General features: G+C 46.5%; 1 protein-coding gene across 2 annotated transcripts in view; it reads left to right on the plus strand.

Annotated features, from left to right (window-relative positions):
* The window catches only part of TGFB1I1 (transforming growth factor beta 1 induced transcript 1), a 67,481-nt gene that overhangs the window by 24,874 nt on the left and 27,631 nt on the right, over positions 1 to 14,976 (plus strand). For both annotated transcript variants that reach the window (XM_089653992.1, XM_089653993.1), the window contains exon 6: positions 10,773 to 10,851. In XM_089653992.1, coding sequence (XP_089510118.1) covers positions 10,773 to 10,851 — 79 coding nt within the window. The remainder of the gene's footprint in view (positions 1 to 10,772; positions 10,852 to 14,976) is intronic.

The raw sequence follows: 14,976 nt of genomic DNA on the forward strand, positions 1-14,976 counted from the left end.
TCTCCATGTATAATACATAAGGGAGGATATGATCTCCATGTATAATACATAAGGGGGGATATGATCATCATGTATAATACATAAGGGGGGGATATGATCACCATGTATAATACATAAGGGGGGATATGATCTCCATGTATAATACATAAGGGGGGATATGATCTCCATGTATAATACATAAGGGGGATATGATCTCCATGTATAATACATAAGGGGGATATGATCTCCATGTATAATACATAAGGGGGGATATGATCTCCATGTATAATACATAAGGGGGGATATGATCTCCATGTATAATACATAAGGGGGGGATATGATCACCATGTATAATACATAAGGGGGATATGATCTCCATGTATAATACATAAGGGGGATATGATCTCCATGTGTAATACATAATGGGGGGGATATGATCTCCATGTATAATACATAAGGGGGGATATGATCTCCATGTATAATACATAAGGGGGGATATGATCTCCATGTATAATACATAAGGGGGGTATGATCTCCATGCATAATACATAAGGGGGGATATGATCTCCATGTATAATACATAAGGGGGGGTATATGATGTCCATGTATAATACATAAGGGGGGATATGATCTCCATGTATAATACATAAGGGGGGTATGATCTCCATGCATAATACATAAGGGGGGACATGATCTCCATGCATAATACATAAGGGGGATATGATCACCATGTATAATACATAAGGGGGGGATATGATCTCCATGTATAATACATAAGGGGGGATATGATCTCCATGTATAATACATAAGGGGGGGATATGATCTCCATGTATAATACATAAGGGGGTATATGATCTCCATGTATAATACATAAGGGGGGGATATGATCTCCATGTATAATACATAAGGGGGGATATGATCTCCATGTATAATACATAAGGGGGATATGATCTCCATGTATAATACATAAGGGGGGATATGATCTCCATGTATAATACATAAGGGGGGATATGATCATCATGTATAATACATAAGGGGGGATATGATCTCCATGTATAATACATAAGGGGGGATATGATCTCCATGTATAATACATAAGGGGGGGTATATGATGTCCATGTATAATACATAAGGGGGGATATGATCTCCATGTATAATACATAAGGGGGGTATGATCTCCATGCATAATACATAAGGGGGGACATGATCTCCATGCATAATACATAAGGGGGATATGATCACCATGTATAATACATAAGGGGGGGATATGATCTCCATGTATAATACATAAGGGGGGATATGATCTCCATGTATAATACATAAGGGGGATATGATCTCCATGTATAATACATAAGGGGGGATATGATCTCCATGTATAATACATAAGGGGGGATATGATCATCATGTATAATACATAAGGGGGGATATGATCTCCATGTATAATACATAAGGGGGGATATGATCTCCATGTATAATACATAAGGGGGATATGATCTCCGTGTATAATACATAAGGGGGGGTATGATCTCCATGTTTAATACATAAGGGGGGGTATGATCTCCATGTATAATACATAAGGGGGGATATGATCACCATGTATAATACATAAGGGGGGATATGATCTCCATGTATAATACATAAGGGGGGATATGATCTCCATGTATAATACATAAGGGGGGGATATGATCTCCATGTATAATACATAAGGGGGGGATATGATCTCCATGTATAATACATAAGGGGGGGTATGATCTCCATGTATAATACATAAGGGGGGGTATGATCTCCATGTATAATACATAAGGGGGGATATGATCACCATGTATAATACATAAGGGGGGATATGATCTCCATGTATAATACATAAGGGGGGATATGATCTCCATGTATAATACATAAGGGGGGATATGATCTCCATGTATAATACATAAGGGGGGGATATGATCTCCATGTATAATACATAAGGGGGGATATGATCACCATGTATAATACATAAGGGGGATATGATCTCCATGTATAATACATAAGGGGGGATATGATCTCCATGTATAATACATAAGGGGGGATATGATCTCCATGTATAATACATAAGGGGGGGATATGATCTCCATGTATAATACATAAGGGGGGATATGATCTCCATGTATAATACATAAGGGGGTATATGATCTCCATGTATAATACATAAGGGGGGGATATGATCTCCATGTATAATACATAAGGGGGGATATGATCTCCATGTATAATACATAAGGGGGATATGATCTCCATGTATAATACATAAGGGGGGATATGATCTCCATGTATAATACATAAGGGGGGATATGATCATCATGTATAATACATAAGGGGGGATATGATCTCCATGTATAATACATAAGGGGGGATATGATCTCCATGTATAATACATAAGGGGGATATGATCTCCGTGTATAATACATAAGGGGGGGTATGATCTCCATGTTTAATACATAAGGGGGGGTATGATCTCCATGTATAATACATAAGGGGGGATATGATCACCATGTATAATACATAAGGGGGGATATGATCTCCATGTATAATACATAAGGGGGGATATGATCTCCATGTATAATACATAAGGGGGGGATATGATCTCCATGTATAATACATAAGGGGGGATATGATCTCCATGTATAATACATAAGGGGGGGTATGATCTCCATGTATAATACATAAGGGGGGTATGATCTCCATGTATAATACATAAGGGGGGATATGATCACCATGTATAATACATAAGGGGGGATATGATCTCCATGTATAATACATAAGGGGGGATATGATCTCCATGTATAATACATAAGGGGGGATATGATGTCCATGTATAATACATAAGGGGGATATGATCTCCATGTATAATACATAAGGGGGGATATGATGTCCATGTATAATACATAAGGGGGGATATGATCTCCATGTATAATACATAAGGGGGGATATGATCTCCATGTATAATACATAAGGGGGGATATGATCTCCATGTATAATACATAAGGGGGGGATATGATCTCCATGTATAATACATAAGGGGGGGATATGATCTCCATGTATAATACATAAGGGGGGATATGATCTCCATGTATAATACATAAGGGGGGATATGATCACCATGTATAATACATAAGGGGGGATATGATCTCCATGTATAATACATAAGGGGGATATAATCTCCATGTATAATACATAAGGGGGGATATGATCTCCATGTATAATACATAAGGGGGGATATGATCTCCATGTCTAATACATAAGGGGGGATATGATCTCCATGTATAATACATAAGGGGGGGATATGATCTCCATGTATAATACATAAGGGGGGGATATGATCTCCATGTATAATACATAAGGGGGATATGATCTCCATGTATAATACATAAGGGGGATATGATCTCCATGTATAATACATAAGGGGGGATATCATCTCCATGTATAATACATAAGGGGGGATATGATCTCCATGTATAATACATAAGGGGGATATGATCTCCATGTATAATACATAAGGGGGGATATGATCTCCATGTATAATACATAAGGGGGGATATGATCTCCATGTATAATACATAAGGGGGATATGATCTCCATGTATAATACATAAGGGGGATATGATCTCCATGTATAATACATAAGGGGGGGATATGATCTCCATGTATAATACATAAGGGGGGATATGATCTCCATGTATAATACATAAGGGGGGATATGATCTCCATGTATAATACATAAGGGGGGATATGATCTCCATGTATAATACATAAGGGGGATATGATCTCCATGTATAATACATAAGGGGGGATATGATCTCCATGTATAATACATAAGGGGGGATATGATCTCCATGTATAATACATAAGGGGGGATATGATCTCCATGTATAATACATAAGGGGGGATATGATCTCCATGTATAATACATCAGTGGTTCATATAGTGAACTCGGTGTAGTTATTCCCCCTGAGGTCATCACAGAGGACAAGGGGGCGCTCTTCACGTCTGGAGGAAAATAAATGTCATCTCCAAACACGGAAAGGTTTCTTCACAGTAAGAGCTGAGAATGTGGAATAGACTCCCTCCAGAGTTGGTTGTGGCCAGATCAGTGGATTGCTGTAGGAAAGTCCTGGATTCTTTCTTGGATACACAGAATATAACTGGATATAACATTTATAGGGAACGTTGATCCAGGGAATATCCGATTGCCTCTCGGGGGATCCGGAAGGAATTTTTCCCTGCAGGAGCAGATTGGATCGTGCTTTGCTGGGTTTTTCTGCCTTCCTCTGGATACACTGTGGGTGTAGGATTATAATTTTTTTTTTTAATTATTTATTTTTTTTATTTTTATGGTTGAACTGGATGGACTTTTGTCTTTTTTTCAGCCAAACTATGTAACATATTTCTTACAATCACATTTATAGATGCTGCCGTTGTTCTCATCATGAGTCCTCTTACACAGTGTGATGTCTGTATATAAATAACTTGAAAAGTGTTTTAAACTTATTTCCCAATTCCAATATTGTCCATTAGGTCTAAAATATTGTTTTAAAAAAGTAAAAAATTCAGTTCACTCCCATTTGACCTTGCCAGATCTTCTATTTGATTTGTAGAAAGGTTCTAGAAAGTTCCACTCAATTATTGATTTTTGGTGCACTTTCATGGACAGAACAACAATGGGAACGGCTGAACAGGCAAAAAGTGTTGTTTCTTTTTAAGTGGGAAGTCGTAGACTTGTCTGTCTCAGTTATAAAGCTGGTATTTGTCTGTGTGAAGAGTAAATCTCCTTATTGACCAAATGGTAAGTGTCCTGAGCACCCACCTCTCATGCACATCAAACTCTTAGGGTTCTACAGTCCTGAGACTAGGATTCTGAGCTCATGTGAACATCTGTGGTTTTGAGTTAACCTGAAGTCAGGCTGAACGTTTCAATAATATTCATACATTTCATGCCAGAACAACCCTGACATAACCGTCTAGAGCAGAGCCATGCCTTCTGATTGGTGGATGGTGGAAGGTGGTTCTATCGATTTCCACCAATGACGGCCTTAAGTGTGTCTGGACCTGCGGCTCTCTGCTCCTGACTTGCTAAAGCCGCTTCTAACAGACCATAGAACTTCTGATTGCGGTTGCTTCTATCTTTGTCCTGCAAGCTTGCTCTGACAGTAGTCCATCTACAAGTTATTCCTCCAGCCATCTTCATCACCCCCGGCAAGGCTGTCCCATCTTCATCACCCCCGTCAAGGCTGTCCCATCTTCATCACCCCCCCACAAGGCTGTCCCATCTTCATCACCCCCGTCAAGGCTGTCCCATCTTCATCACCCCCCCACAAGGCTGTCCCATCTTCATCACCCCCGGCAAGGCTGTCCCATCTTCATCACCCCCGGCAAGGCTGTCCCATCTTCATCACCCCCGGCAAGGCTGTCCTATCTTCATCACCCCCGGCAAGGCTGTCCCATCTTCATCACCCCCGGCAAGGCTGTCCCATCTTCATCACCCCCGGCAAGGCTGTCCCATCTTCATCACCCCCGGCAAGGCTGTCCCATCTTCATCACCCCCGGCAAGGCTGTCCCATCTTCATCACCCCCCCACAAGGCTGTCCCATCTTCATCAGCCCCGTCAAGGCTGTCCCATCTTCATCACCCCCCCACAAGGCTGTCCCATCTTCATCACCCCCGGCAAGGCTGTCCCATCTTCATCACCCCCGGCAAGGCTGTCCCATCTTCATCACCCCCGGCAAGGCTGTCCTACTAACCCCTTTCTCTATGGCATATCTCTGCTGCTATCTTGAAGTTCCAGCGTGTCCTGCAGAATTAATTCTCACTTACCTGGCTTTCTCCAGATGAAATGGGCACTAAAGTTCCCTATGGCTGCTGCTTGGCAATTTACCCCTTCTAAGTAGCTGACTATCCTCTCGGGGGACTCTTGGTCTTCTCCTGGGAGATGTAGAATTAACCTTCTTGCTTCCCCCTCAAAGGCATTAATGGTCAGTTCTGCCTGCTGAGCCGTTAGAATCCCATATTATAGGACCAGTCACTGCAATCTTGGCTCCGTGACCTGGCCTTGTATACTTGGGTACCCTGCTAGAAATATTGATGTGACCTCCAATGTGGTGTCTGCCTTCCCCAATATGCATTATGGGGTGCCCCCTCCTTGCCCCCAGAGATTTCTTGTCTGTGCTTCATCATATATAACTCTGTCTATAGCTGAGCCGTCCCTTGCAGAGGCAGTAAGTTGCCTGCTTCTCTAAGAAGTAGTACTGCTGGGCACTGCTGCCTACCACTCCCATCATTACTGTCTCATGGTCAGTCTTGGTGTAACACAATGGGTCGCAGGAGGAATCCCAGTGTAACACAATGGGTCGCAGGAGGAATCCCAGTGTAACACAATGGGGTCGCAGGAGGAATCCCAGCGTAACACAATAGGTCGCAGGAGGAATCCCAGCGTAACACAATGGGTCGCCGGAGGAATCCCAGCGTAACACAATGGGTCGCAGGAGGAATCCCAGTGTAACACAATGGGTCGCCGGAGGAATCCCAGCGTAACACAATGGGTCGCAGGAGGAATCCCAGTGTAACACAATGGGTTGCAGGAGGAATCCCAGTGTAACACAATGGGTCGCAGGAGGAATCCCAGTGTAACACAATGGGTCACAGGAGGAATCCCAGTGTAACACAATGGGTCGCAGGAGGAATCCCAGTGTAACACAATGGGTCGCAGGAGGAATCCCAGTGTAACACAATGGGTCGCAGGAGGAATCCCAGTGTAACACAATGGGGTCGCAGGAGGAATCCCAGTGTAACACAATGGGTCGCCGGAGGAATCCCAGTGTAACACAATAGGTCGCAGGAGGAATCCCAGTATAACACAATGGGTCACAGGAGGAATCCCAGTGTAACACAATGGGGTCGCAGGAGGAATCCCAGTGTAACACAATGGGTCGCCGGAGGAATCCCAGTGTAACACAATGGGTCGCAGGAGGAATCCCAGTGTAACACAATGGGTCGCAGGAGGAATCCCAGTGTAACACAATGGGTCGCAGGAGGAATCCCAGTGTAACACAATGGGTCGCAGGAGGAATCCCAGTGTAACACAATGGGTCGCAGGAGGAATCCCAGTGTAACACAATGGGTCGCAGGAGGAATCCCAGTGTAACACAATGGGTCGCAGGAGGAATCCCAGCGCAACACAATGGGTCGCAGGAGGAATCCCAGTGTAACACAATGGGTCGCAGGAGGAATCCCAGCGTAACACAATGGGTCGCAGGAGGAATCCCAGTGTAACAGAATGGGTCGCAGGAGGAATCCCAGTGTGGGGTAATGATATGATACAGGATTTATATGGCGCCAACACCTTACAATATAAGGAGGACAATACAATTGGATGAAGCAGGAATTGGAGATCTCGTCTCGTGGAGCTCATCAGACAGAGGACAATAACTTGGAATCGGTAACACAAAGCAGGGTCGGGGTGGCACAGAACACGCATACACGGCAGGACAGAAGACAGCGGACCAATCAGGGAAGTTGTCCCTGGCAGACTGTATATAACAGCAGAGTCTAGCTGGGAATCATTAGTCCTGGAAAGCAGTTGACAACACGAACGGCCACTGATTCTCCGGAGGAGTGTCCCTCTAATAAAGTCCAAGGTAGCTCCGGTAACAAAGGCAAACAGCTGGAGGGATACCAAAGATCTGCATGCGCCTTTTTTTGGAGCCGCGCTGAAACGGGATCACATGGTCGTTTGGTACCATGTGATCCGGGGTAATATGTTGCTCACACCGCACTACATTTATGATCTGCATATGATGTGTTACCTGACACCGCAGCGGATCTGAAGGGCAGTGCGATTTCAATGCAGATCATGGGGATTCCTGCAAAGCATACGTGTGAACCTAGGCTCAGCATCAGGGAGGGGTTCCCCACAGTTGCTTGGCCTCCTGGAGAAGCTGCATGCTACCATCTTCTGACCTGGCTGCTCACACGCCGATTCCATGGAGGGCCTCTCACCTGGCTGCAGATCACATGTCTCATCCGGTGTGACCTCTCCCGGTGAGGGAGGAAAGCAGAGAAGTGCATCTTCCTTGGATTGAGGTGTATGAAAAGCAGTTCATTGGACCTGCATCTGAGCGTGGTGAGTACATGGGCCCTCCGCTACATGGTAACATGAATGTCAACATATGACGTGTCACGGGATTGTCCATGTATGATATGTTATGGGAGACAGTTCACATATGACAGGTCATGGGATTGTCCATGTATATGTTGCAGGGACAGTTCACATATGTCAGGTCACGGGATTGTCCATGTATATGTTGCAGGGACAGTTCACATATGTCAGGTCACAGGATTGTCCATGTTTATGTTGCGGGGACAATTCACATATGACGTGTCACGGGATTGTTCATGTATATGTTGTAGGGACAGTTCACATATGACGTGTTACGGGATTGTCCATGTACAGTCATGGCCGAAATTGTTGGCACCCTTGATATTTTTCCTGAAAATCAAGTATTTCACACAAAAAAGGTATTGCATTAACACATGTTTTGCTATACACATGTTTATTCCCTTTGTATGTATTGGAACAAATATAAAACAGAGGCAGAAAAGCAAATATGACATAATGTCACACAAAACCCCAAAAATGGGCTGGACAAAAGTATTGGCACCCTTAACTTAATATTTGGTTGCACACCCTTTGGAAAACATAACTGAAATCAGTCGCTTCCTATAACCATCAATAAGCTTCTGACACCTCTCACCCGGAATTTTGGACCACTCTTCCTTTGCAAACAGCTCCAGGTCTCTCTTATTGGAAGGACACCTTTTCCCAACAGCAATTTTAAGATCTCTCCACAGGTGTTCAATGGGATTTAGATCTGGGCTCATTGCTGGCCACTTCAGAACTCTCCAGCGCTTCTTTGCCATCCATTTCTGAGTGCTTTTTGACGTATGTTTGGGGTCATTGTCCTGCTGGAAGACCCAGGATCTTGGACGCAAACCCAGCTTTCTGACACTGGGCCCTACAGTGCGACCCAAAATCCTTTGGTAATCCTCAGATTTCATGATGCCTTGCACACAGTCAAGGCACCCAGTGCCAGAGGCAGCAAAACAACCCCAAAACATCATTGAACCTCCACCATATTTTACCGTAGGTACTGTGTTTTGTTCTTTGTAGGCCTCATTCCGTTTTCGGTAAACAGTAGAATGATGTGCTTTACCGAAAAGCTCTATCTTGGTCTCATCTGTCCACAAGACGTTTTCCCAGAAGGCTTTTGGCTTACTCAAGTACATTTTGGCAAACTGTAGTCTTGCTTTTTTATGTCTCTGTGTCAGCAGTGGGGTCCTCCTGGGTCTCCTGCCATAGCGTTTCATTTCATTTAAATGTCGACGGATAGTTCGCGCTGACACTGATGCTCCCTGAGCCTGCAGGACAGCTTGAATGTCTTTGGAACATGTTTGGGGCTGCTTATCCACCATCCGGACTATTCTGCGTTGCAATCTTTCATCAATTTTCCTCATCCGTCCACGACCAGGGAGATTAGCTACAGTGCCATGGGTTGCAAACTTCTTGATAATGTTGCGCACTGTGGACAAAGGCAAATCTAGTTCTCTGGAGATGGACTTGTAACCTTGAGATTGTTGATATTTTGCCACAATTTTGGTTCTCAGGTCCTCAGACAGTTCTCGTCTCCTCTTTCTGTTGTCCATGCTTAGTGTGGCACAGACAGACACACAATGCAAAGGTTAAGTGAACGTCTCTCCTTTTTATCTGCTTTCAGGTGTGATTTCTATATTGCCCACACCTGTTACTTGCCCCAGGTGAGTTTACAGGAGCATCACATGCTTGTAACATTCTTATTTATCCGCAGTTGTGAAAGGGTGCCAATACTTTTGTCCAGCCCATTTTTGGAGGTTTGTGTGACATTATGTCGAATTTGCTTTCTTTCCTCCCTTTTTTTGTTTTGTCCCAATACACACAAAGGGAATAAACATGTGTATAGCAAAACATGTGTTAATGCAATACGTTTCGTGAGAAATACATGATTTCCTGGAGAAATATCAAGGGTGCCAACAATTTCGGCCATGACTGTATATGTTGGGGAGACAGTTCACATGTGACGTGTCCCGGGATTGTCCATGTATGATATGTTATGGGAGACAGTTCACATATGACGTGCCACGGTATTCTCCATGTATGATATGTTATGGGGACAGTTCACATAAGACGTGTCACGGGATTCTCCATGTATGATATGTTATGGGAGACAGTTCACATATGACAGGTCACGGGATTGTCCATGTATATGTTGCGGGGACAGTTGACATGTGCCGTGTCCCGGGATTGTCCATGTATATGTTGCGGGGACAGTTGACATGTGCCGTGTCCCGGGATTGTCCATGTATATGTTGTGGGGACAGTCCACGTGTGCCGTGTCCCGGAATTGTCCATGTATATGTTGCAGGGACAGTCCACGTGTGCCGTGTCCCGGGATTGTCTATGTATATGTTGCGGGGACAGTTGACATGTGCCGTGTCCCGGGATTGTCCATGTATATGTTGTGGGGACAGTCCACGTGTGCCGTGTCCCGGAATTGTCCATGTATATGTTGCAGGGACAGTCCACGTGTGCCGTGTCCCGGGATTGTCCATGTATATGTTGCGGGGACAGTTGACATGTGCCGTGTCCCGGGATTGTCCATGTATATGTTGCGGGGACAGTTGACATGTGACACACAGGATTGGGTGGAATAATTGCACCTTTCTGTCTTGCAGGGTATTATCGGCCTCCTCCGCCACGCTGGAGCTGGACAGACTAATGGCCTCCCTCTCAGACTTCCACAAGCAGAATACGGTCAGAAAGAACTTTATATTTTCCATATTTTGTTGTAGACAGTTTTCTGGGTTGTACATGTTACACGGCATAAAGGCTGGGAATATACATGATGGCGGCCATACTTCCGGGTGTCAGGGCTGAGGGGGGGTCCATCTATGGGGGTTACTACAAGGTGCCAAGGATGAGCGTGTTACAGGTACAAGGGTTGGGGGATGGGGGGGGGGATGTACTATATGGTATGTAAGAGGTTTGCAGTGCTTGGGGTGGCCATGCCACATGGGTGTCATTTCTGGGGCGGCATGTACATACTACAGAACATATTTGGGGGGTGGTAGTGCCAGGATCCAAGTCTTACAGAGTGTCACTGCTGGGGGATGTGCACAATACACGGTTACATGCACCGTGTCATTGCTGATGGTTGTATGTGCTACATGGTAAGAGTGTTGGGGGGGGGGTATATGCTCTACAGGGTATACTACATGGTAAGAGTGTTGGGGGGGGGGTATATGCTCTACAGGGTATACTACATGGTAAGAGTGTTGGGGGGGGGTATATGCTCTACAGGGTATACTACATGGTAAGAGTGTTGGGGGGGGGGGTATATGCTCTACAGTGTATACTACATGGTAAGAGTGTTGGGGGGGGGGGTATATGCTCTACAGGGTATACTACATGGTAAGAGTGTTGGGGGGGGGGGTATATGCTCTACAGGGTATACTACATGGTAAAAGTGTTGGGGGGGGGTATATGCTCTACAGTGTATACTACATGGTAAGAGTGTTGGGGGGGGGGGGGTATATGCTCTACAGGGTATACTACATGGTAAGAGTGTTGGGGGGGGTATATGCTCTACAGTGTATACTACATGGTAAGAGTGTTGGGGGGGGGGGGGATATGCTCTACAGGGTATACTACATGGTAAGAGTGTTGGGGGGGGGGGGGATATGCTCTACAGGGTATACTACATGGTAAGAGTGTTGGGGGGGGGGGGTATATGCTCTACAGGGTATACTTCATGGTAAGAGTGTTGGGGGGGTATATGCTCTACAGGGTATACTACATGGTAAGAGTGTTGGGGGGGGGGTATATGCTCTACAGGGTATACTACATGGTAAGAGTGCTGGGGGGGGGGGGTATATGCTCTACAGGGTATACTACATGGTAAGAGTGCTGGGGGGGGGGGTATATTCTCTACAGGGTATACTACATGGTAAGAGTGTTGGGGGGGGGGTATATGCTCTACAGGGTATACTACATGGTAAGAGTGTTGGGGGGGGGGGATATGCTCTACAGGGTATACTACATGGTAAGAGTGTTGGGGGGGGGTATATGCTCTACAGGGTATACTACATGGTAAGAGTGTTGGGGGGGGGTATATGCTCTACAGGGTATACTACATGGTAAGAGTGCTGGGGGGGGGTATATTCATGTATATGAAGGTGCAGTGCTATAATCTGACATGTAAACATTCTCTGCAATAAATCCACCAAAGCCGTACGGCGCTAATTGAGGCGCACAAATGAGGAATAATATAGCTGGTCCTAATGAGAGGAGATGTGTGGACAGGCGTGCAGGCCTGACTCAGGTAGGTCAGCAATAACAAGGCAGGCCTGACTCAGGTAGGTCAGCAATAACAAGGCAGGCCTGACTCAGGTAGGTCAGCAATAACAAGGCAGGCCTGACTCAGGTAGGTCAGCAATAACAAGGCAGGCCTGACTCAGGTAGGTCAGCAATAACAAGGCAGGCCTGACTCAGGTAGGTCAGCAATAACAAGGCAGGCCTGACTCAGGTAGGTCAGCAATAACAAGGCAGGCGTGACTCAGGTAGGTCAGCAATAACAAGGCAGGCGTGACTCAGGTAGGTCAGCAATAACAAGGCAGGCCTGACTCAGGTAGGTCAGCAATAACAAGGCAGGCCTGACTCAGGTAGGTCAGCAATAACAAGGCAGGCCTGACTCAGGTAGGTCAGCAATAACAAGGCAGGCGTGACTCAGGTAGGTCAGCAATAACAAGTGGTTAAAATCCAACTTCATAGGTAATTCTCATAATGATATTCCTTGTGATGTGGCAGCAATATATAAAATGCGCACTCACCAGATGCACATAGAACCCCTTTAAATGGAACAGCCAGCCAGGAGCATAGGTCCCTCATCCGGACACCAGCTTCACATGCAGCCATGCTTCCTGTGGGGGTCTCGGAGAGCAGTTGGCTCAGAGCCGGTAATATATGAAAGAGCCGTATAGTGTAGTACTTTTTAAGCATTCATTTATTAAAGGATTATCATCCACAAAGTTCAATAAAAACTATTTGTAAAAGTTTCCAAAGTAATTAAAATGTAAATTGATAAAGTGCATGAAAAATCTCCTGTGGCTAATTCAGCCACTCTCCAAAATGGCCGCCGGACCTGTGTGCGGCTCCTGCCACACACTCCCCTTCACCGACTCCGGCTGATGGCTTCCTGCTCCTCTTTAGACCTCTCCTGCAGGTGGGTTATCCCCTTCAGGACCACAGTCCCTGTAATGAGGGTTTTGAGGATTTCTCCAGCCCAAAGTCTGCCAAAGTCTCGGAATTCCCCGTCCCTAATAATGACTTGCCAATCCTGAGAGCATTGAGTCAGTCCTCTCTTCTCCAACCAGACTACCCCGGAACCCCTCAGCCTACACGGGTGAGAACCCCTCAATGCTCACAATTGCATTCAAAGTCATCCCCCTTAAAAGGGACCATTACTGAAATAATGGACAAAGGTATTTCCTGTCCAGAACCCACCTCTAGTATCCTGTACAGGAAGCATCATATGCCCTGCAGGGTGTACTACAGGGTACAAATGTTGGGGGATGTAGCCTCCCCAGGGCATACAATAGGGTGGTAGCCTCCCCAGGGCACACAATAGGGTGGTAGCCTCCCCAGGGCACACAATAGGGTGGTAGCCTCCCCAGGGCACACAATAGGGTGGTAGCCTCCCCAGGGCACACAATAGAGTGGTAGCCTCCGCAGGGCACACAATAGGGTGGTAGCCTCCCCAGGGCACACAGTAGGGTGGTAGCCTCCCCTGGGCACACAATAGGGTGGTAGCCTCCCCAGGGCACACAGTAGGGTGGTAGCCTCCCCAGGGGATACAATAGGGTGGTAGCCTCCCCAGGGGATACAATAGGGTGGTAGCCTCCCCAGGGCATACAATAGGGTGGTAGCCTCCCCAGGGCATACAATAGGGTGGTAGCCTCCCCAGGGCATACAATAGGGTGGTAGGCTCCCCAGGGCATACAATAGGGTGGTAGCCTCCCCAGGGCACACAATAGGGTGGTAGCCTCCCCAGGGCATACAATAGGGTGGTAGCCTCCCCAGGGCATACAATAGGGTGGTAGCCTCCCCAGGGCATACAATAGGGTGGTAGGCTCCCCAGGGCATACAGTAGGGTGGTAGCCTCCCCAGGGCATACAGTAGGGTGGTAGCCTCCCCAGGGGATACAATAGGGTGGTAGCCTCCCCAGGGGATACAATAGGGTGGTAGCCTCCCCAGGGGATACAATAGGGTGGTAGCCTCCCCAGGGCATACAATAGGGTGGTATCCTCCCCAGGGCATACAATAGGGTGGTAGCCTCCCCAGGGCACACAATAGGGTGGTAGCCTCCCCAGGGCACACAATAGGGTGGTAGCCTCCCCAGGGCACACAATAGGGTGGTAGCCTCCCCAGGGCACACAATAGAGTGGTAGCCTCCCCAGGGCATACAATAGGGTGGTAGCCTCCCCAGGGCATACAAATAGGGTGGTAGCCTCCCCAGGGCATACAATAGGGTGGTAGCCTCCCCAGGGCATACAATAGGGTGGTAGCCTCCCCAGGGCACACAATAGGGTGGTAGCCTCCCCAGGGCATACAATAGGGTGGTAGCCTCCCCAGGGCACACAATAGGGTGGTAGCCTCCCCAGGGCATACAGTAGGGTGGTAGCCTCCCCAGGGCACACAATAGGGTGGTAGCCTCCCCAGGGGATACAGTAGGGTGGTAGCCTCCCCAGGGCATACAGTAGGGTGGTAGCCTCCCCAGGGGATACAGTAGGGTAGAAGGGTTGCCAGGCTGGTTCCACAAAGGGAAGGCTGGAGGGGTGTTTAGTCTGGAGGTTCAGGTGGTTGAAGGGGTCCTTGGAGTCA

Source organism: Staurois parvus, unplaced genomic scaffold (genome assembly GCF_062004578.1).
Source record: "Staurois parvus isolate SC_StPar_1 unplaced genomic scaffold, SC_StPar_1.0 ptg000733l, whole genome shotgun sequence".
Taxonomy (NCBI): Eukaryota; Metazoa; Chordata; class Amphibia; order Anura; family Ranidae; genus Staurois; species Staurois parvus.